At 38.6% G+C, this 24,994-nt stretch overlaps 1 protein-coding gene across 3 annotated transcripts in view; it reads left to right on the top strand.

Moving 5' to 3' along the window:
• Positions 1 to 24,994, top strand: part of unc5db (unc-5 netrin receptor Db) — a 309,582-nt gene that overhangs the window by 138,896 nt on the left and 145,692 nt on the right. For 2 of the 3 annotated variants that reach the window (XM_077561281.1, XM_077561280.1), the window contains exon 2: positions 3,508 to 3,723. The exons of the other annotated variant lie outside the window; for it this stretch is intronic. In XM_077561281.1, the coding sequence (XP_077417407.1) occupies positions 3,508 to 3,723 (216 nt within the window). The remainder of the gene's footprint in view (positions 1 to 3,507; positions 3,724 to 24,994) is intronic. 3 annotated transcript variants of the gene reach the window in all.

The following is a 24,994-nucleotide window of genomic DNA, read 5'->3' as shown; positions in this document are numbered from 1 at the left end:
TGTTTTGTCAATTTACTGATTTGTTTTCTGTTTTTATTCATCTTGCTTTTAAATTGGAATTTTATCTTCATTTCAACTCATTTTGTTTTCAAATATTTATTTAATTTGGATTAGCCTTGTGTGGGTGTTACTATACAAATACACGTGCCTTGCAGTCGCTGTCTATTAAAGGTTGTTTAAGTTAAAAATATATAAATAGCTCAAACCAACAGGCCTAAATCGTTGTCTGCAAAATCACCTAGGACATTAATTGCTGTATATCAATAAAGTTTATTTTGAATCAGGAATTGTTCTGGGTCTAAAGACCAGAAGTTAATGAGATTGCACCCAAAAACAACTTGATAATGACTGTATCATTGACGTTAGTTTGAACATAGTTTATTTCCATAGAACTGCGAAGTAAAAGCCAATAATAGACATAATTTTAAATAAGTAGACCTCATACACTGTCAATATAAATTGAGCATTATTATATTGCAGATTGTGAATGTATTTAATGGATCTTGAATATATCTCATTAGACCCCGCGAGTAGCAAATGTAGTTGGTGTGATCGTTTGGAGCTGTGGGGCGTGGTAACAAATGCAATGTCAACCACAGTTGTCGTCTTGTCCATCTGCTGTTCTACCTGTCACCTTGTTTTAGCTGTGCTAGCTCTCAAGGACAATATTGACTGAGAAATGGTGAGGAGGTCAATTTGATTTTAAGGGTCACAATTGGATTCTGTGGTGAGACATAATCACTTTCAAGGTAATTTATACCATTGAATAGCACAGTTGGAGCTGACTTGAAGAGGTTGGGGTATTTTGTTGAGAAAGAGCTCAGCTGTGTCAAGTTCACAAACATCCTGTTTTGTTTGCTTGCTAAGTCCTCTGTTTTCCCACAAGCGGAGTGAAAAGGCACTTTAATTCCAGATACGGAGCAACCCTAAATGGTGGACCTTTTAAAATATTCCACCATTGACTTTTGCTCATCATCATTATCATCATCATCATCATCGTCATCATCACTGTTATTCTTCTTCTTCTTCTTCTTCTTCATATTATTATTATATCAAATTTAATATGCAGCAGAAAGAGGTCGGGTTAGGGATTCTGTGTTAACAGATTTCGAGGTACCAAAACCAATGGCGGCAAGAACAATGGGGAGTCGGACAATTTTGTACTTAGGGTACAAACAAGATGTTACAAATGCAAGGTCTGCATACTTGGTATGTTTCTCCTGGATCTTGTCAATCACATTGCTGTCAAAACGGACAGAGAATTCAATAATATTTATAATTTCATGTGATTTATCAAACACGACAAAGTCAGGCTTGTTCCTATTTTGCGAAGGCTGTATATGGACCTATTCTATAAAAGTTTGAAGCTATCATTTTCCATGACACTCTGAACATGTTCAGGGTCTTACCAAGGCAGAATATCAATCAAAACCACAAGCATGCCAGAGACGATAGTAAAATGAGACTCTCCATCATGTCTCTTTACTGTAAATTAACTTTTTTTTTTTTACTTTGCCAAAGCAGGACAACCACTGAACAGGTGTTGGACAGTCTCACTTAATTCATTTCAAACACAACATAAACTAGTTATGTCTTGTTTGTAAATAAAATGCTAGTGATTGCGAGTTTCAAGTGACTGGTCTTGAGCTGCAAAAAGAAAGCCTTCAGTGTCACTTTTCATACCATCCCACTACATTCAGTCAGTAGGGTTACTGTTAGGATTAACACGATGCAGTGGTTTCTCAGATAATCTTTCCTCAAACATCCGTCTGGGCTGATTTTATAGCAGACTTTACGTGGTTGACACCCATCGCCTTGCCATCTTCTAGAAGTGTGGTTTTAAGATCGGGTTTGTTGCCTCCTCCTGGATCAATTACCATTTCCATTATGCTAAGTTACCTCGCCAGGAGGAGGCTGACTTGAGTGGGTTTTCCATCCAATTGTTTTGAATTTCTTAAGCGAATTTACTGAAAATGCGCAAAACCGACATGCGACTTATGCCCATTTCCATCAGTTTTTCTTTTGCGAATATTGAGAGGGGGCTTCGCCACTGTAGGTGGCGGTTTTCCATCATAGAGATGTGATCCACCAGTAATTTAAAAGAAGAAGAACAGGATATGACTGCGCCGTGGGATGACGTTCTGTGAGTTTGCTTTTGTAATTATTGATAAACTGTAACGTTTCTTTGCTGTTTTCCATCTAAAATTGCATTAATATTTGCTTCTTTAATTAATTCCAAAAATATTTCTGTTTGCTCCTCCCCCCAAAAACATACCTTACTGTATCGTCCGCCATTGCTTTGTGACTACAAACGAATGTGTCCGGTCAAAACATGCGACGTGTATCCGGTCTTGTCAGCGTTCATGAGCAACACCTGTTTTCATAGCCAAAATTTACATTTTCCTTTTTTCGATACGCTTCAAAATCCACTCCCTCCAAGCGTAAAAACTTTTTTTGAGAATTTTGGGCCCTTTTTCCAATTTTTAGCGTTTCCATTCAGTTTTATTTTCGCATTCCTTGAAAAGTCGAATAAAAATGGGTGGATGGAAGCCTGAATGGATGCGGAGATGAAAGAATATGTTTTTCTTCTTGTTAACTAGTAATACAGTAAATCACCAGTGCCGGGGGCCAAGGCCCCCCTATCTAGGCCCACCAAATAGAGGCGTTCATTATCAGGCCCTATAATAATAATAACAATTATTAATATTATTCCTGACTCTACACTATTATTTTTTACATTTCACGAAATTAATCATTTTCAACTTCATTTTGTCATCTTTCCCACATGTTCCTAGCTAGTGTTGTGTTAGCTGTTGATGTCTTTTGACCGACTTTGCTGGTAGTTCGTAAACCCAGGAGCCCAGAGCGCCCCCCCACCCTAACACGGCCCGCGCCCCCAGCCCAACGCAGCGGAACCGGTCACGGCAGGCCCAGTTGCTGGCAGCAACTGGGTTCATGACTATGAAAACACAACCATTAGTTACAAATTGCCAAATACAGAAACAGCAATATAAGTTATCGCGATGTGGTGGCTCTCGCTAACAGGCAAAATAAACTTCGAGAAATCCCTGAACTATATTTTGCATTTTGTGTTGGATGTCTTGGTTGTTGGTAGGGCTCCTACCAAAAAGAAGCACATGGTGGGAGCTTCCTTTAGGGGTTGTACAGTAAATACCGCAATGGTCTGTGATGACTCAATGAGTAACATAAATTTGTATGTTGGCCATGGGGACTCATGACATGTACACATCTCCTTCCCCTCTTCTGCTATTGTACCCAGCTGCACATACTGTATGTTTTTCTACACCTTAAGATAGGTCTGTGATGTAAAACATAAGAAATACATTTAATACTGCCTGGGAAAATATATCTTACGTAGACGCTACCGGATTACTGTATGCAATCACAAAAATGAATTCACGAATAAATGCTATTGTTTTCAGTGCGGCGTTACAGTGTTGATTCCCTGAAGCGGATCAGTTTAATAACTGAGGTGTTTACTTGCAGGTGCTACAGGCAATGCGCAGCCAGGCTCTCAATCCTCAGTGCAGGGCACCCTGCCGCACTTCATTCAAGAGCCAGAGGACGCCTACATAGTCAAGAGTAATCCCATTAAGGTGCGCTGTCGAGCCACACCTGCCTTGCAGATCTTCTTTAAATGCAATGGAGAATGGGTTCACCAGAATGAGCACTTCTCCCATGAGTATAAAGACCTCAACACTGGTAAGATTAAGCTGTGTGACCTTATTACAGCCCATTATTTCAATGACTTCGATCACGTCAGTTAGCTGCACAAGGGAAATAGGAAAGGATTTTTGCAACAAAAAAGTCTCTCACAACAAAATTTGCATATTACCTAGAAAGTAACTGGTAAAAACGAGTGCTGTCAAAGTTAAAGCGTTAATGTATTTGATTAATCACCAAAAATTGTAACATGGATTATGTATTTATTAATTAACACATATTAATCACACGATTAACTTATTCCCTCCCAGCGATTTTCACTGTAGCAAACTTCACTTCCTGCTGTTTTACTGTATTTTGACTGATTTTGCAAGGCCCACAGAATATTGTGTTCTATGGCTATAAAAACATGGAACCTACCAAAAGAATGAATTATTCTCTTCTTTCATCAGGAAAAATACATTATGTTTGTATCTGTTTCTTTTTTGCAACGATTAGCATTAGGGTATAGGTAAGTTTAATTATTATTCACACATCTGCTGAAAACACTGGGAAAAAGACATAACCCTGGTTGAACTCTTATACTCTGCTGCCACCTGCTGGCCGTTTTCTGTAATAACTACCATTGCTTTAAGCGTCCTCTTCTGGTCAGAGGCATCAAATTCATCTGTATTCTCTAGCATTAAAAAAAAAACACATAAAAAACATAAATACGGTTTTGGGACTATGGTAATATTTAAAATGGAACGTTTTTATAAGTTTTTGGGAGCAAATTTGTTAATTCTGACAACACACGATCCTTTACTTTGACAGGGGATGGTTACGTTAAAGGTGACACATGTTCTTTTTGGTCAGTTATGAGGTCAATGTATGACATTGCTTATATTTTAAGCAATAAACATAACAACATGCATTCAAGTACAGCATTTTATAAATGCTTGCGTATGATATTCAGAAAATGTGTTCATGTCAAAATATTGGGGTAATTTTTTTAACTAGTTTAAATTATGCACTTAACTCTTTGACTGCCAGACGTTTTCAGAAAAGGGATGCTGTGGGTGCCAGCCGATTTAAGCATTTTGACTGATCTTTCAAGGTCCACAGAAAATTTTGTGTTTGCACTATGGAAACACACATACTACCAAATGAAAGATTGAACTCTCATCTTTCATCAGAAAAAAAGTTTGTTTCTACCTTATTCCGTTTTTCAGTAATCAACAATAGAAAATGGTTAGTTTCACCCAAATGCTCTGTTTCGAAACAAAATACGGAGAAATCAAGCTTTTTGTGAAACGATATTATTTCATGCACTCTAGTGAATTTGACACCTTTTTTTTCCCATGAATGATGCCACAAACACCTAAACAGTACTTTCCTTCTGTAAAATACTACCACCAACAATGAAAAAGTGTTTTTTGATAGCAAAAAACGTTTATTTACATTCAACAGTGTAACAATTTGACAAAACAATTTGGCAAACTATTTACAAATGTGTGCAACCGTGGTACTATTTACAATTGTGTGGATGTTTCAAATACAGTTTTTCTTTTTGTAACACTCCCCTGCGTGCAAGGAGACGCAGCAGGATTTGCACAACAGATTAGTTTCACTGCGATTGCAGACGCTACACTTTTTTGCTGGCTTTTTTTTCCGGGGAATAGCAAGTATATACTGCAGTGTGTGTTTGGCCATGTTGCCATCAAGTCTACTCTCAGGATCATGATACGGTGACGTTACGGTGGTGTTACGTCTGGCTTCCTCATGTCCTTCAGTTCCTATACCGGGTGGTAAGAGATGTTCTGATCCATCTTATCCGCTCCATTCATGGTGGCATTGTAGTCCATAACCAGTGTCTTCTACGTGATCAGACTGTACCCACTCCTCCGATGAATATGCATTGGACTCGGGGCACTCTTCGTCGTCCGATTGAACGTCCGCCTGAGCAGAAGTGCTCGGTTGTGCTCCGCGTTTTCCAGCGTTAGCATCGCTAGCCGGTGAGGCTTTATGACGTGATCATAGCCGCCGCGTCAACGCTTCCAACTTCGGCGTCAACCTCGGAGTCACCATCATCATCGTTGTCGTCATCATTGTGCTCTTTAGCACTGGTTGATGCTTCTCTTTGTTGAAAAAAACGATCAAGCATGAGCTGCTTGCCACCGGTCGCCATTTTCGCTTTCTCAGCCATTGTCTCCTCAACACTCTAGCTCCGCCTCACGTCTTCTACTACTGACGCCTACCCGATCTTGTCCAAAGAGAGTCAGCGCTGCCATCTAGGGGCCAAAAATAGTCATTATACTAACTAGATCTGCTTGCTACTTTCAGCACAGCTGGACAAGGCTTTCCTCCACCCGTTTCCCAAAAAAAAAACTTGGTGAACGTCTTTTAACGTCTTTGGCGCTCCTCCGTAGGATTTTACTAAACGTTATTTAACGTTTTTGGCAGTCAAAGAGTTAATTAACTGATTAGGTCAAGAGGAGTATCAATGTGCTGCAGTGGATTAAAAAATGTTGAAGATGTCCTCATAACATTAAATGTAGAAAGACTTAACACATAGCAGGTACCGTACGTTGATAAAGTACTAGTATTTTCAGTTAAGAGATTAATCATGAGATTAATGAGATGTGATGAATCTGATCACAAAAATTATCGTTTGACAGCTCTAGTAAAACATAATTCTCCTTTGTGAAAATGCTTCTAACTAAATACATATTTTACTTAATGTGTGCAACATTTAATAAACTGAGTAGTTTTTTTTAAATTGTTGAATAGAGATCCTGACGTTGACGTCACGCTTCCCAAAATGGCCGTTAGCGCAACCATTCCAGCAGCATAGAAAGCGCGCCACTTTGAGTAAACGGCAAACGGCACACTTAAACAATGATTGATAGCTGGTGTGGGCCAGCTGCCACAACGAGAAGAGGCAAAAAAAAAAGGATTGCGCATTCTCTAGGCTACCAAAAGAGCAACCAATGCGTAACCAATGGAACACTTTGTACATGGTGGCTTAATCAGCAGATGCTAACTGTTACCACATGCAAAGTGTGAGGGAAATAATCTGGTTCGTTCGTTTGTGCTGCTGCGGTTGAATAGATATTACACAGTTGAATTTAATAACTGACCAACACCATAAAGAAGACTTTTTACGGTATAATGACGGCGGCCGCGGCTGAATTAGCAGCTGCTAAATAATACTGCAAGACTTGCGTGAAACTGCTAACTTCGATGGCATTTTGACCACACATAAAGAGGAAATAAATCCGGATTGTACAAACTTGTAAAGCCTTTGTATTAGCAGATTTAAAAGCACTCACCGGCAACAGAGGGAGATAATTCCACGTTAGCAGCCCCGCCAAGTTGAAAAAAAAAAAACTCTCGACACCGGTAATCCAACATGTCCACCTCGCGCATGTATATCATTTTCATCAAAGTGACTGTCAATTCTCTTAGGCAGAAAGTTGACGGTTAAACACTAGCTTTAGCCTTTTTCGCTGTTCTAGTCTATTAACGCTGCACCGCTAATTTTCCTGCCGCGGGGGGACGTGTTCAGAGAAAGTCACATGGCGTCAGGATTTCTATTGAAATGTGTTCATCTGGAAGACCTAACTGAGGCCTCCTGACGGCAGTTGTGGTTAATAAAGACCCTATATACCTTGTCTAAGAATTATTTGCGATTAGAAACTGTGAGCGGTCTGTCTTGTATTCATGAAGTTCTCTCCAAAGGAAAGCAGCTTTAATTGCATTGGGAGGTTTCTTCTCCTGTGATCACTGTGGTGTAAAATTGTTGTAAGCTTGATCATGGTAAAATCTTACACTCTGACTTTTTGTATGTAGGAGAAACAAGTTAAGTTTATGAATTAATTCAATGTAGAAGTATAAGCTATAAGCACATAACTGCAGCATTGGCAAAGAAAAAACTATTCTGGGTCCATTGTTAAACACAAATCAGTGTTAAAGTAAAAGGTGACGTTTAAGAGCCATGAATTCAGAGACTTGTTACCAGTGGTGCACATAAGACATGCATATTGATGGTCAAAATAAATGATACACACTCGATCAAGGGAAAAGGGCCAAATTAAAATTTGGCAATTTAGACCCACAGGTAATTTCTGCAAAAGTGTGCTGCAAGATGGAGTGAAAGGAACATTTTTTTTGTGACAAATTAAATGACACAAGTCTTAATTGACTATTCCATTGGAAAATTGGGTACCAGGGGCCACCCACACAGTGGCCAAGGTGAAGCAGGAGAGTATCATGGATCGAACTGATTCATGGCGGTGTATGAAAGTAAGTTGAGTCAACAATGCTGTTGTAGTCGCTAGTGGCTAACGCTTGTAGCTAACGCGATCAGGGAACTCAATAACTGGCCGGTGGGGTGCCTGGTGGGCCTGCCGTGACCGGTTCCGCTGCGTTGGGCTGGGGGCGCGGGCCGTGTTAGGGTGGGGGGCGCTCCGGGCTCCTGTGTTTGCTCTCCGGCCTGTGGCCTCCGCGGGGCCCGGGGGTTGTGCCCTGGTGCTGCCGAGGCCTTGGGGGTTCCTGGGGGGTTGTGCTTGCTCTGTCCTGGCCAGGGTCGACGGCTCCCCTCTTTGGTGGAGGATTTTCATGCATGCCAAAACCACCACACCAGCATCTATCGAAATTCAAACACAATCTGCTTCTTCCTGTGGTCGCTGAATCGGTGGAGGCTGAAGTCTGTGGATCTCACTTTGCTCAATCTTCCTTTCTTTAGTCTTTTTTCCTTCTTCTTTTAGAGCTCAGTATTGTTCATTCGGTAATCTTACCGATTCGACATGTCATCATCATTGCTCTAACTCTCTCTTTTTTTTTTTTTTGGTATGTGCATGAGTAAGTGCGTGCGCGGGTGTGTGTGTGCATATGTGCGTGCGTGTGAGTGTGTGCTCCTTAATTCACTTAAAACCTATTAAAAATCCCATACCGTTCACCTAAACCGAATACTTCAGAATCCCGCTAGTCGTGAAGTTATCAGGAAAGAAGGAAGGAAGGATCAAAGAAAAGTGAAATCCAGCACCGACCAAACATCAACTACTACCCAACGGGTTACCAACCAGAATCTTTCACCAACCCCAGAAAGATCTAAATTCCAACAACTTAGGGAAACCTCAAAAGACCAAAGGAAAGACTGAGGAAAGGAAGGAAGGATAGATGAAGCAAAGTGAGATCCACAGACATCAGCCTCCACAAATTCAACGACCAGAGGAAGAAGCAGATTGTGTTTGAATTTCGATAGATGCTGGTGTGGTGGATCTGGCATGCATGAAAACCTCCACCAAAGAGGGGAGCCGCCAGGACAGAGCAAGGACAACCCCTGGGGCCACCCACGCCGCAGCAGCAGTGGCCACCGGCCGGAGAGCAAACCCAGGAGCCCGGAGTGCCCCCCACCCTAACACGACCCGCGCCCCCAGCCCAACGCAGCGGAACCGGTCACAGCAGGCCAGGAACCCAGTGGCTGGCAGCAACTGGGTTCCTGACTATAAAAACACAACCATTAGTTACAAATTGCCAAATACAGAAACAGCAATATAAGTTATCGCGATGTGGTGGCTCTCGCTAACAGGCAGAATAAAGTGTCCAGATTTAGATTAAAAGATTATATATACGTAGACCACGTTTGTATAAATTTTTATATATGGTGTTTATTTGAAGCAGATATTTATTCCATTACAATGTGATTTATGAGGAGGTTAGACCATTGGTCGATTTTCAGAGTTTGTTTATTTTTACTGTTAACAAGAATTGGTATTTTTGGCGATAGTAAAGGCTACGAGTGTAGATTTAAATTGTTTACGTGGTAAGTCAGTCGTTGTTAGGTCACCTAGCAATCACAAGTTTGGAGATAAAGGTATCCTTCAGTCCAAGATAGCGGAAAGTTTTTCTAAGACATTTGTCCAGAAATACATAGCCGAAGTGCATAACCATAAAGCATGAAAATAAGTGTCAGCAGTGTTTTGTAAACACAGGAAGCAAATGTCAGGGTCTGAGAGACCCATTTTCTTTATCATGTATTGAGTAATATATGTTCTATGAATAGTTTTATATTGGATAAGTTGTAAATTTGTGTGTTTTGTCATTTTAAATACGTTTTCACGAACTTGAATCCAAAAGTAAAATTTCGTAGTTATAGACAAGTCTGACTCCCATTTCGAGATGGGTAAATACATTTTATCTGTATACGAAAGTAACTTCTATATTTTTGAGAGTTTTTTTGTTGTTGTCGGAGAAAGCTTTGTAATATCTTTAGCTAAAACAGGCAGTTGGAGCATACCTCGAAGTGTTGGAATTTGTTTCTTTATCATATTTTTACCTTGCAGATAATGTAAAAAAATTCATTTTTTTATTTTGTATTTTTGGAGCATGTTTGTATATGATATAAACATATTACCTGAGAAAAGATGGTGGAGAGGTGTAATTCCTTTCTGCTCCCACACACCTAAATCAAATGGTTGTTAAGTGGAAAGTTGGGGTTATGCCAATTGGGCTTTTGTAATTTCTAGTGCCTTCCACCTGGCGGTCAGAGTGCCGGAAATCATTGGGTTCTTTAAAACAATTTTGTCGCTTAATCGATGTTGTAATAAAGAGTAAATATAAAAGTCTGAGGTTGTTATAATCCATCTGTTCTAGTTCCAGCCAACAATTAGTATCTCTGTTGGGTTGTACCCATAGAATGAAATATTGTAGCTGGTTAGCTATATAGTAGTGCATACAATTTGGTGCATCTAGACATCCTTTAGATTAACTTTTCTGAAGAGTAGCTAGACTAATCTTTGTTTTTTTTTATTCCAGTAGAATTTTGTAACGGCCGAGTCCAACGACTGGAATCAGTTAGACGTAGGTTTGAATGGAATCATTGAGAACAACTTATTTATTTTGGGTAAAACTTTCATTTTAATCGGGGCAATTCGTCCTATTAGAGAAATGGGAAGATTATTCCAGCACTCCAAGTCACTGTAAATGCTATCCAGAAGTAGACTGAAGTTTAAATGAATTAAATCAGTTAATTTTGGTGAGATTTTTATGCCTAAGCATTTTAAATGACCTATAGGAAAAGAGTAGTGTGGGTCATTGGCTTGCAGGGTTCCATGTTTTTTTTGTAATAGGTAGTAGTGTTGATTTTATCCAGTTAATAGAATAATCTGACAAATGTGAGAATTTAGTTTTTAACTTAAATAGTTCCCCTAACGAAATAGCAGGTTTTTCTAAATAAAGTAAAATATTATCAGCATATAGATAAATTTTGTGTTCTGTTACCCCAGAGTGAATTCCTTGAATCCCTCTTTCCTGGCGTATAGCTAATGCAAGCGGCTCAATAATTACATTAAATACTTCCCCTAACGAGATAGCAGGTTTTTCTAAATAAAGTAAAATATCATCGACATATAGATTAATTTTGTGTTCTGTTACCTGTGTTCTGATTCCTTGAATCCTTCTTTCCCGGCGTATAGCTAATGGAAGCGGCTCAATAAATATCGCAAATAATAACGGGGACAATAGGCATTCCTGTCTTGTGCCTCTCTGTAGAGTAAAACTCTTAGATGTAATCCCATTAGTAGGAACTGTAGCTTTAGGAGAATCATATAATATTGACAGCCAGTGAATAAATGACTTCCCAAAGCCAAATGTATTTAAAACAGCAAAGATGAAGGACCAGTTAACTTTGTTGAAGGCTTTTTCTGCATCCGATATAATAACTGCCTTTATATCATGCCGCTGTGCAATGCTTAAAAGGTTAAAGAGCCTCCTATAATTATTAGTAGGGTGACGACCTTTAATAAAGCCTGTTTGGGCGCTATGAATGATTGTTGAGATTACTGTTTCTAGTCTAAATGGGGTCTTTTTCTGGCTTTAATAAAAGTTTAATTGCTGATGTGTTCATGTGTGGACGTATTAAAAACCATTAGTTTTAATTTCTGTTACTACTCTTAAGAATAATGGAGCAAGCATTAACCAAAAGTGCTTAAAAAATATAGCCGGATATCCATCCGGGCCAGGTGCTCTGCCATTAGGCATACTATCTAGAGCACTGTACAGCTCGTTTATAGTGAGTGACGCATCTAACATATCTTTATATTCAGTAGATAACTGAGGTATATTTAAGCTTTTTAATTTCTGAGTATAGGTTGCGATAATAGTTATAAAAATGTTTATTAATTTCGTCTGGTGATCATGTCCATTTAATAGCCGTTATAAGAGATATTTCCCTTGCGTTGAAGTTGGTTTGCAATAAATTTTCCTGATTTGTTATTATATTCAAAGTTGTTGTATCTCAATTGTTGTATTATAAACTCTGTCTTTTTGGATAACATATCATCTAACTGTATTTTTGTATATTGTAAGTCAGTCCATATTTGGTTATTTGGGTTTATTGCATATTCATCCGTCAATTGTTATCTTCCAGGTCTTTTTCAAATTTTTGATCCTGATTATTTTTAGAAGGTGAATATGATATAATTTTACCTCTAATTACCGCTTTCCCAGCTTCCCAGAGAAGAAATTATTATTATTATTTCCAAAAAGTCTGCCCACTCTCTTCTTATAATTTTGTCAAACTCTGCGCCATTTAACATTTAGCTTTCTTTAGTCTTTCCTTTGGTCTCTTGAGGTCTCTCTAATTTGTTGGAATTTGTATGCTTCTGGGGTTGGTGAAAGATTCTGGTTTGTAACCCTGTGTATAGTAGTCAGTGTCTGGTCGTCGCTGGATTTCACTTTTTTCTCTTTTCTATGATTACTCCTCGGGTCTCCTGACATCTTCACGACTACCGGGATTCTGAAGTATTCGGTTTAGGTGAAGGGTATGGGATTTTTAATAGGTTTCAGGTGAATTAATGAGCACAAACTCACATGCACGCACATATGCACACACGCGCACACACATACGCAAGCACCAAAAAATATATATAATAAAAATGAAAACATTTTAAAAGAGAGAGAGCAATGATGATGACATGTTGAATCGGTAAAATTACCGAATGAGCTCTCTCAAGAAAAAAAAAGAAAACTATGTATATATATATATATTAGTGGTGCCACAAATCACAAAAGTCGCGGTTCTGATCAGATCAGGGATTTGAGTCACTGATCGTATCGTTTTTCGGATCAGAAAAAAAAAAAATATTACTTGTCTTAAATTATTTTGTAAAGCACTTTTGCCATAAAAAAAATCTAAATGTCTAATAGGCTATAGCCGTGTTGTCATGAAATGGTGTGCGTCGTAGAGGGTGGACCCAAAGTCGAGGAGACACATCAGGGAGACAGTAATTGTGAACAAAAGGAGAAACTTTATTGGAACAAGTGGGGACGGGTGAGAGGACGGGGACTGGCTTGACCAGGGTTGACTTGGCAGAACTTGGGAAGCTTGGCTGGACGTGGAGAACTTAGCAGGAATGTGGAGAACTTAACTGTGAAGAGGACGACTAGACTGTGAAGAGGACAACTAGACTGTGAAGAGGACAACTAGACTGTGAAGAGGACAACTAGACTGACACGTAGACAACTAGACTGAGACGTAGACAACTAGACTGTGACGAGGCTTAGCTTGACGCGACGGGAAACACAGACTCCCACACAGAAATACGACAATGACACAGGACTTTGACGCCTGACGTAGACAATGATTCCACACTGACTGAGCAAACACAACAGACTTATTACACCAACACTAATAAAACACACCTGGGGAACACAATAGGAAGAGGGCACCGATTGGTCAAACACACTGGGAAGGGAACAGGCGGAAACGTTCAGAAACACAAGACAAACACCAATCACAGAAAGACACAACAAACACACCAAAATAAACAAAACCCTAACCCATACAAAACCGAAACGTGACACGTGTAGATTAAGTGTCTTCGTTTATTTCGTTAAACACCATTAAATTAAAAATAAAAATAATAAAAAATCTGTTTAAAATGTCTATTATAGCCATTTAGGATTCAGGAAAACAACTATAAGTGCAATATGAGGCAGAAACATTCTTATTTTATACATGGCCCATGTGTAAAATAACAAGGTATTAATGGCTTAAAGTTGTGTTTCTATAATCTAAACAGCTAAATTTGACATTTTGAGTTGAATGTTTTTCTTTTTTAATGGGTAAAAGTGTTTAATAAAATAAATGAAGACAAAGTTCTTTTTATTTTATATATTTTTTTTTTAAATAATGAAAAAACCTCAACGTTCAATTTAAGGCACATTCATTCCCTTGCTTTAAACATGGAGAGTGAATTACAAAAGACAGAAAGGGGTTTGAAATTTTGACAGATGGGCCGGACCAGGAGCATTTGGACCTCATAGCACAGTAAAAACAAACAGATGAATGTACAACCCAATTTACTTATAGTGTGCATTTAGGACTGCGTTTTTCAAATGTGCAAATTCCACATATTTAAAACAGCTTTTCCAATAGCTTCATTTTTATTGTTTTAGCTCAACTTTTGCTGTGTTTTTATGCTTTGTAAAGTGACCTTGGGTGTTCTGAAAGGTGCTGTTTTTAAATGAAATGTATTATTATTATTATTATTATAAAATAGCCCTAATCCAGGTAGTACGTTTGCCTCAGTGAATATGCAAGATGTGGCGTTTACACACTATTTGGCAAAGTGGGAGGAGAAATGTAAATAGATTATAATAGCACATACACTGTGATCTGTCAAACCTGGTGACTGCATCTATTATTAATAGATTTCAATTCAAGGCGTAAAGTTAAAGATTTTTTTTCCATTGGCCCACCCATTTTTAACCCGGGCCCACAGTGCGTGTGACACATGCGGCTGCATGATAGCCGCTGCTGCCTGTCACGCGCTGAGGACAAAGCGCGTACATCCAATCCGTCTCTGACCACTTTTCCATCTCCGTGGGGGACGCATAGCACACGGTGTTTGTGCAGCAGCTCAAAAAGAAGCCAAAAGCCAACAAGGAAACGCTCATAGAAGTGCTCGACGCACGCCCCGGGGACCAATATCAACAGTCTCCTGCATGCGCGCTCCTCACCTCACCCATGACAACATGTAGAAAGACTATCTTCAGCTGTCAAAAGGATCAAAACACGCAACAGTGCCACAATGTTGACTGATAGACTGAACTCTTTGTCCCTGCTTTCTCTCAAAAAAGAATTGACAGATTATCTGGACTATCAGGACATTATTGCTGTGTTCAACACAAAACCCTGCCGTCTCCTGCTGTAAATGTCCAAATCCAGGAAGAATTGTATTTTATTAATCAGTTATCTTGAGTTAAGCTTACTGCCATTCTCCCATTTATTTTAATAAATTACAAACGTTGTTATGAATGTGCCCTGCGTATCTTTCTGTCTCCTTTCTGTGCGTAAAAGAGCAATTTCTGTGCATAAACGAGTTTATCAGTGAGACCCCAACCCAGTGATCATATTTTCCGGGTGTGTAGAAGTTACACAGCAGTGACTCTGGTGTAAAACATAATCTGCACAGGAGTCTGAGGGAAGTGGATCCCAACGCCAGTCATCCACTGCTCGTACTGCTGCAGCTGGAGAGCGCGTTCTCCAGCTGCACCCGTCACTCACAGCAGTCCTTCACTTTACGTGAGACCGCGCCAGCGATTTTATTTTCTGCGCCCTCGTAATTAAAGAAGCGAAATAACGCCATAAAAAGTGTGTGTTAAGAGCGGCAACTTAATCGCTGTCCTTGGTACCCGCGGTAAAGCACTATTAGGGACGTGAAGGGAATTATTTTTTGCTTATTTTCTCTGGCCGACCCATTTTTGACCCATCCCCTGAGGGAGCGGTGAGCAGCAGCAGCGCCGCGCTCGGGAATCATGTGGTGATCTAACCTCCCAATTCCAACCCTTAATGCTGAGTGTCAAGCAGAGTGGCAATCGGTCCCATTTTTATAGTCTTTGGTATGACCCGGCCGGGAATTGAACCCACGACCTCCCAGTCTCAGGGCGGACACTCTAACCACTCGGCCACTGAGCTGAAAAAATATATATATATATTTTGAATTTTTTTCTAGCCTTATTGGATAAGTTCGGCGGGCCGGATTGAAACGCATAACGGGCCGTATTTGGCCCGCGGGCCTGGGTTTGCCCATTTCTGAGCAAGACGCTAGCCACTTACGTCGGAGACTTCTGCCATATCATACAATAATGGTGTAATTAATTAGCCGTTTCTTAGCGTCCTAAATTAGCGATTGAACATGAGTTCAGGATAACATTGTGTTGATGTTGGTCGCAACTACAATGTCAATGAACTACAATAAAGAAACGTCTAAAAGGGAAGTTAAGCTAGCCATCACGCCACGACGTGGGCCAACTTCAAAGTAAAAGTGCACTAAGGCTAATTGCTGTCAATGTATTATTGTATTTGGTAAACTTTATTTTAAAGTTAGGTGTAGCGTGTTACGTTGAGTATGTTTCAGCTTCTTTTACATGTCAGAATGGTATCGACTGTGAATGTGCACTGTTTATTTTTTTGCCACAAACCAATTTGCAGATCGTGCGTGATCCGAACCGTGGGGCCTTCTCTGAACCGACCGCAGTTCAATGATTCGTTGCACCACTAACAATTATAGTTTTGGCCATGGCATTGTTTTAAATTGTGCTATTTGTAGTCTGTAAGAACCTAGGATGTAAAATGGATGTCATATGAACAATTAAAAAAAAATGATGCCTCTGGTGTAGGTTTTGTGACAGTAGCACTTCTCCAGTAATGTGTTTTGTTTTGTTTTGTACATTATTACAGGTTACATCGATCACATCATATAATTTGCAACATTGACATCCGAAAGAAGGACTGACGGGTAGAAGCCATGGCTTATAAGTAATCCGTCCCCATCGATTCTTACTATACGCATCAGTCATATACATTTATTATGAAGGTGATTGATTCATATCGTTATCAATCCCAGACTTAAGTCTGCACACTCCTTGCTCAGTTCATCTTGAGTAATGTCCGTGTATAAATTGCAGCTAGTACCAATCATTTGGAATTGGTAAATCGGTTCTCAGACGCCACCAACAGGCCCACCCAACCAGGCGAGCAGCCAAGGCGAGCACATGCTCGTTCACCAGTAGCGTTTTTGCTGACCTTTGATTAGCTTTCACACGTTGTGGCTTTCAGAAGAGTAGATCGGCTTCCATTCTGCCCATTGCGTCCACAGCAATATTCACTCGATTCTGGTCAGCTCAGCCACCGGCCCACCACTGTTGCCAGCATCCAGATGATGCTTAGATCTTGACACCACCAAGATCACCCACCAGCTGAGTAGTCCTCGCCGGCTCCATCCCGGAATCATGTCTACCTGTCTGTTATCAATGCAGGTGTATAAACATGAGTTAACCTTGGCAGTGTCAGCAAGTAATCGTATGCTATATTTACATTATTCAAATCATAACAGCTCCAGTTATGGGTTAATTAGTAATATGTAACAATAATTTAATTGGGTAAAACATAATCCACAATTTAATGATGTGTTACTGATTGCATTGCATTGTTATTGTCTCTCAAACTCCGCCAATTCTTCAACTCGTTTCACAATCCGTATTTTCTTCTTAAAAGATGAGTTTTTTTTTTCTTTGAATGAAGATCTGACAGTCTTTTGTCCATGTGTTCTCAATAAATCCATTATTTCTCAAATGTCGCGCCCTCTCGGCAATGTCAGCATTTCGTTTTGTGAGATTTTCATTGACGTAGACATGTTTACCTTCAAGCTTGTAGCTATCTCTGAAAATAGCAATCTTTTTCTTCCTGTCAACAAACCTGATCACAACTGCCGGTGGTCGTGTCCCCCCAGTTGGAAGCGAAAAGCCCATCTGAATGTGCGCTGGATCCACAATTAATCCCAAATCTCTGAGTCGAGTTCCTACTTGCTATTCCACATTCTCGTTTGCTGAAGTTTGGTCAGAATCAACTGCACAGTTCTCGCCGGAGGGCCGCGGCGCGGTTTAATCTGGATACCTATAACTATCACATCGTTGATACAGAGATTCTGTTCCAAATCATCCACTTTTTATTCCAAGTAGACAATGCGTCGATCTTTTTCTTGTGTCTCTTTCTTCAACTGCTGAATTTCCTGCAGAAGTTGCTTGATGCTCTTTTTCATTTCAAGTACTTCGGTGACCATTTCTTTGAGTTTTGCAAGAGAAGATTTTATCTCCTCAGTCTCGTCAGCTCTTTTACCAACAGGCATATTGCAACAATGAAGTTAAAAATCTCAATGTCAACAAAACAGAAGTCAGGAGCGAGTGCAGGAGCGAGTACAGATGTGTCCTTCCTCGACAGATGTGTCCTAATTTACTGTGTTAATTTATTCTTTGTGTAACAGTAGCCTACTGTGTGCCCAGTGGAGTTGTATTATTTATATACCTCAAATTCTAAGTCTCTGTTTATGTCATAGATTTTCAATGATAGATTATGATGATACATAATGAAATGAGGTAATGCTTAAAAGGGTAAACCGTGTTCCCCAGTCTTGACTTTGGGCCAGCTCGTTGGTCCGTTGAGTCATGTGGAAAAATCGGCCTATCAATCTGCAATCTAACTCAAGCGCTCTTTGACCACCTCAGTGTGGCTCGGGCTCCACTCTCAGATATTAAACATTTAAATCAGCCATCCGAGATCTTCCATTTTCACTTTTATTAGCTGTGATCGTCCTTAAAGTAACATCAGCTTAAATGTGACTTGATTATAAATGCATACAGTGTGTGTCATTCTTTGCAAGATACTTCTCACTTTTGGCTACAAAATAAAACTAGTATACACTGCAGATTATAAAAGAGCTGATTAATAAACCTCAACATGTACATTTATTTACAAAACAGAATAATGTGTTAATGAAGCCATACAGTTGACAATGTTTTTTTTAAAGCAAAATTAATTGTCACGTTAATACATCTACCTCACATTAGAAAGGTGCTGGGTTTGAATCTTGGCTCATGTGGCTATTACATGTTTTCCCTGTGCCGGTGTGTGTTTTCGTTGGGTATTCCGCCTTCTTACCACTTCACAAAAGCAGGCATGTCAGGTTAAGTTAACCTTTTTGAAACTATGAGCTGCTTCTTGTGTACTGATTAATATGAAAGGCTTCCATTTTGACACACACTACTGAAATAACCAATGTGCTCAAATGACCTTTAAGTACTGAATGTCATTATTCATAATTAATTACATTCATTTAGGTAAAGACACTGATCATTTCTCATGATCAATTATCAACAATAATGTTACTAGGTAGGAAACAGATATGTCTACAAAGTTCATAGGAAATCATAATTTTTTCATCACCTGTAAGCTAATTTTAGAACATATCATGTTGGTGAGCCCTAATTTGTCTTTAAGTGTGAATGTGAATGGTTGTTTGTCTATTTGTGTCCATTAACTGACTGGGTATACCCCACTTCTTGTGTAAACTTACCTGGGACGTGCTTTAGCTCACCAGCAACCCTAATGAGGACAAGACATTAAAAAATTAATGGATGGATGGGTATGATTTTGTCACAGCGTGGACTTTCAGGCATATCAGTGGACAGCTACAGCACAAGTCACTACAGTACTTATTTTGCTTGTTAGCCACTCATTTGGTCTGTGTCTGGTAGAAAGGTCACATGAAAAATAGCCTCTGTCGTTAAATGTGTGGTAACCTGGGGTTGCATAATAGGTATATTTCATAGGGTTGATCTCAAATGACATCAGCTTTTCTTCATTAATATGCATGAGTTGGACAAAATAACAGCGTAGGACACACGCATCTACATCATTTTGGAAGAGAACGATATCCCAGGTGTGAAATTTAAACATGGTTCAATCAACAAACACACTTTGGAACGTCTTAAACGGTGGTTGACATGTGGAGACCTCAAAATGGGCGGAAAGAAAGCAGTTTTTGTAGAAAGGTAAGATTTATTGTATGATCATTGCTGCCACTCTGGTGCGGTCTAGATGACTGCTAATATCGTGTTGGTCCCTCACTTTCATGAAACCGAAACACATTAGTCACGATTTTCATTTTAATACTTTAAGCCTACCTTTGGGCTGTTACTTCTGTCTAGTTAGTCTTGTTAAAATTGTGTGGTGACACAGTGACCGCTCACATCTTAGTAAAACTGATCAACTAGCTATGTTATTGTGGGCATAGGGTTCTATAGCGCTGATACTTTATATTAATGTTCACATCTGAGTAGCAGTGGCTTCCGTTGGTACACTCAAGGTACTTTTGGTGCATTTACACCATGATGTATAGTAGCTGGCATGTGATAGCAGGCAGCTAGCAGCAAGGCTTTCGCTGAGAAAGCAGACGATAAACATACCTTCAATTGATTGGTTTTGGATTTTCAGCTGCTAGCCCATTTCCACAGACGAGATGTAGAGAGCACATACAGGTGTCTTCGGTGACATTATTCGCGAAAATCATTGTCGTTTAATTGTACATGCTTGAACCTAGACAAACTCCCTTCATTTGATTCCGGTCACATAGCAGCAGAGGTTTGTTGCAAACATAATATATCTGTTAAGTATATTTATGGTGAAATAGCGAGTCAGTTCACATGTTTTGCCTCTTACGAATACACTTCCTCAGTCGCTTGCCTGTGTTCCTTGTCCGAAAATCAACTGGCTACAGCCATGCGCTGTGCGCTGTTCTAAAAATAGTAGTTTGGGCATAATTGTAAACTGCCCTATTGCTAGTACTTTCTCAAGTCGAAGTGGAATCAATAATTTTTACTTTTCAAAGAATGAACATACTGTAGTTACTCTAGCCAACAATATTGTGTGCCCTTGTGTTCCATGTTGCTACTATGTAGTTACATACCAATCAGATGTTAACTGCCCCCTCACACCGAAGATGGAATTGCTGAATGCATAAATTCCATTGAATTTAGAGCAAAATGGCAACCTGCTATGCTTACACACCTTGTTACATTTTTAAACTTCAAAACTGATGTTACTTATAGAACATATAGAACATATTCAAAGTGTTAAAATCTATCTCACTAAAATCTAACATTTTTGGCCCTAATCAGAGACTGCAGTTTTTGCTTCACTTTATACGTGTGGGAGTGTTTTTCCAGATCGTGAATACTCCCGGGGGTGTTCCGAGTGCATTTTGATTTGTCCACAACAATTTTCTTCGCCACGGGCCCAAAGTAAGACAACAGTGCCAGTGGCAGCAAATAAAAACATACAGTGCTACGAACCACAGTGGAATTAGGAAGGAGATTATCGCACCGTTGTAACTACCGTGACTACTTCTGTAAATACTGGCACGAGGACAGCCCCCCACACACACACCTTAGCTGTTCAACAACTTGCTTGACGTTAAACAACGCACGCAAGGACCGCTTAGTTGTCTAACAATATGCCCAATGAAAAATACACAAACTCAGCACTGAACTAAAGCTAGCATTAACATAGTATTTATCATCCACTGATGCCATCACACCACAGCAAAAAAAGATAAGGTATTTTTTATTGTTTAAATACTGAACTGGGTGTAAATGTAAAAAAACAAATAGAAATTAAAATAGGAATTTTCTGTTTTTGGAGCTTGGGAACGGACTAATTGCATTTACATTATTTCCTAAGAGAAAAATTGTTTGAACACTTCACAGGAACGAATTATGTTAAAACTCAGAGGTACCACTGTATTCGGTTTTGTACACAATCTAATGAAGTCCAGTAAAATAGTGGCATTAAAAATGATGTTACAATTAATGTTCATGATTATCCAAAAGGTATTGATAATAATGTGACAATAGGTTTATTGGTGTGGTGGTATCTATGCATGTTTCAGTGGTGTACAGCTGTATCACATAATACTGAGAGCTGTTCCTAATATTATGACCTTCCCATGCAGTCAAATAATCTACCCAAACTATTGGAAATTGTAATATTTTTGTGGTCAATATTGACATTTTTGTTGCATTGGTTTTGTGGTGATTATTTGGCTGTGTGGCTCTTTGTATGGGGTGGGGTGATTTTGTTTTCATTGTTTTTCTTCTTTTTCTCATTCATTTGGCCATCCCTGGTCTAGCTAATTCTGAATTATTTCATGCTGATTGCAAATGATTCTTAAGAGAAAACCTAATCCATATCATACATTCATTAACTCCCTTTCCCTAATCTTCACCTTAATTATTCTTGCCATTCTCAACCATAACATACATACACTCAAGATGAAAATTGATACAACACTTTACCTGAGCCTTGCATAAAAACACTTAAATGCAAGTGGCACATTGATGTTGTTGGCGATGCCCTTGTTATCATCAGACACAAGTGGACTTACAATCGAAGCAGCCAGTTGATGTCCGCACTGTACTATCTGCCTGTCATTGGCCCACCTTACATCAGTAGTTAACACAAGACCACAGATAAGGATGGTCTAAACTGCGACACTTTGTTTTAACTTAGTCACAGTCAGCAACATTGTGTATTGGATTTGTCCAGCTAATCAGAAGTGGGGATCAGCAAAGAATTGGAATGTTATTGATTTGAACATGGGCCTTCAATGCCACTACGAACACCTGATAGCATCTCTTATTTACCAACTAACCTGATGACTCACCAACTACTGATAACGCAGACAAATGCCCTTGAGTTTCTAATACCGTACAATCCAGCAAGTACACAGATATATTCTTCTATCCTCATCTTTAATCAAAAGAACACTGATAGAATAGCTGCCATTCAAAAGATTGGCCAGTGATGGGAATATGTGAATAAATGAGTCATTCAGAGCACTGCACTACACATTTTGTGCTATGGTCAAGGATAGGAGACACCCCGCATGGTGTCGAGAGAGTGATAAAATAAAAAATAAAAATAACTTTTGCAAGCTACCCTATGCAACATAGAGCAATGGGTTTTCCGTTTAAAATGAGACAGATCTATTCTCTGCAAGCTTAGCACATTAATATGAATTTTTCTTTATGCATACTGAATACATCTCAGTTGCCAGACTAAGAGACAATATAGCTGTGTGACAATGGTGAGATAAGATAGATTAGATATGCAGAGGATAGAAATAATAATCATTATGCTTTCATTTATAGGCTCAGGGCTTGATGCCCAGCAAGACCTCAATATTAATATAACAATACCCTGGAGGAGTTGAAAGAATAATCTGAATGTCTTTTTCAAACTTTAAATTTGCTTAATTCATCCATTTTAATATTTCTTCATTTAACTAAAAGCTGCTGAAATGTAAAATCTGTGAGGATTTTATATAACTGTGATGAAGATTCACTGTTTTTAGACCATTGTGAATTTAATCCGTTGAATTTGTGAAGTCGCAACAATAACTGAAGTTATATCAAATCAGTTTATCACAAGTAAAGTGCAGATTCAAAAAAAAGCAAATCTAATGTTTTGTATAAGGCAGGGGTCGGCAACCCGCAGCTCCAGAGCCGCATTTAGCTCTCTGTGGCTTTAGGAAATAGTGAATGTGATAAGCGATACAGTAATGACTGAATGGACGTTTAATTTCAAGTATTTTTTTCTTTTCATACATTTCTCAAGTGTAATTGTTAATTTGAAAATTAGGGTGATTTTATAACATTAAAAAAAATGTTTGCATTCATTTATTCATTTATTTTGTCACTCAAAGTCTGTCTCACATACGCATGCCATGGGGATTCAAGAAAAAAAATCTAATGAAAACAAAGCAACATTTAACGCAATACCTTATATGAACTACATTAAATACGAACCTTGTTCGCAACTTCACAGATGACAATATTGCGAGTGTGAAAATGAAGGTGACTTCTCACAGCCCTGACATGCCACAGTGCCACCGACAAGAGTAAAAACAACATTAACCAGCTAACATAGAGTTAGTGTATGCCTTAATTGGCTATTATTTTGCATATATAGTCCTCTTTAATTGAAGTTTTTAACTGACTACCAAGGTTATTTTTGTTAACTAAGACTAACGAAAAAAACTAAAACTAAATTTCAAAAAACTATTTTGTTAACGAAATAAAAAAAAACGATAATGCTTTAAAAAAAAAAAAAACTGAAACTACATTTTATGTTTACAAAACTAACTAAAACTAACTATAATTATAGCAAAAAATGTCCTTAGTTTTAGTCTTTGGTAATCAATTTATTGCATGAGCCTTTGGGGATGATTTATTTTGATATTAGCCGGAATAAGGACATTTGAAAGTGTGTCACACAAAAGTGGCGTCATCTAGCAGCAGCCAATAGAAAAGCACCTGAAGATGACATTGCTCCATGGTGTTTTTTAAATATTGCGCACAGTAATACACACTTTGAAACTAACTAAAACTGAACTAAAATTAAGCATTTACGAAATTACTAAAACTAATAAAAACTAACAGAACCACCCTGAAAACTAATTAAAACTAACTAAATTTAAAAAACAAAATCCAAACGAAATAAAAACGAACTAAAATGAAAAATTCCCAAACTATAATAAACCTGCTGACTCCACACTCCACAGCAGTGATCTTGATATTATACCCATTGATATTCATTCCAATGGGTAAAAGTTCATTTGCAACCGCACGTTTGCATGCCACTCAAAATGCATGTGATAAAATGTTAACATAACACAGATGCAGACAGCATTTTTGGTTTGCTGCAGGTGGATCATTTAAGTTTGGCTTTCATTTATCGAATACTACAAGGACTCAGATAGACAATAAAGTTTAGAATGTTTTTTTTTACAAACAGGAATAAAAAAAAAAAGCATGTTCTTTGTAGCAGCTCACTGTTAACCCGAATATGTTCACAGAACAAAAGAAAAAAAAGTGAGGTAATTGGTTGGCTCAATTTTTTTTTTTTGCTGTTGCTTCACTTTTTTTTGATCAACTCAAACGTTTTCCACAACTGAATGATTTGATTACACCCAACTTATTATTTTTTTTATACAAAGTTACTTAGAAGCTTTCTGTTACAGCAACTCAATTATTCTCAGTTACTAACTTATAAATACAAGCTTTTAATCACAAAATAACTACATTTTAGTATTTAAGCATTGCTAATTTATGTTTTTAAGTTATCCATACCCAAAAACTAGTATGGTTCCATTTAATCAAAAATTACACCAACTTAAAAATTTAAGTTAGTAGTAGTTTTTATAAACATTTTATTGTGTACTTAATCTATTCGATTATTTGGAACGTTCGGGTTTACAGTGATTTAGGTTTTTTTTTTTTTTTTACAAAGGAACCAAAAATATTATCCTGGCAATAGCCATGTTGATAATTGTGATTCATCCAAGGGAGGTCGCCACAATATCAATCTATGACCGCTCCTCTGTGATTTGCTCAGGATTTTTTTTTTCTGTGTGAGAGCGTTTAAATA

The sequence above is a fragment of the Vanacampus margaritifer genome, chromosome 3 (genome assembly GCF_051991255.1).
Source record: "Vanacampus margaritifer isolate UIUO_Vmar chromosome 3, RoL_Vmar_1.0, whole genome shotgun sequence".
NCBI lineage: Eukaryota > Metazoa > Chordata > Actinopteri > Syngnathiformes > Syngnathidae > Vanacampus > Vanacampus margaritifer.
The sequence above is the reverse complement of the archived record's forward strand: the minus strand, read 5'-3'. Positions and strand labels throughout refer to the sequence as shown.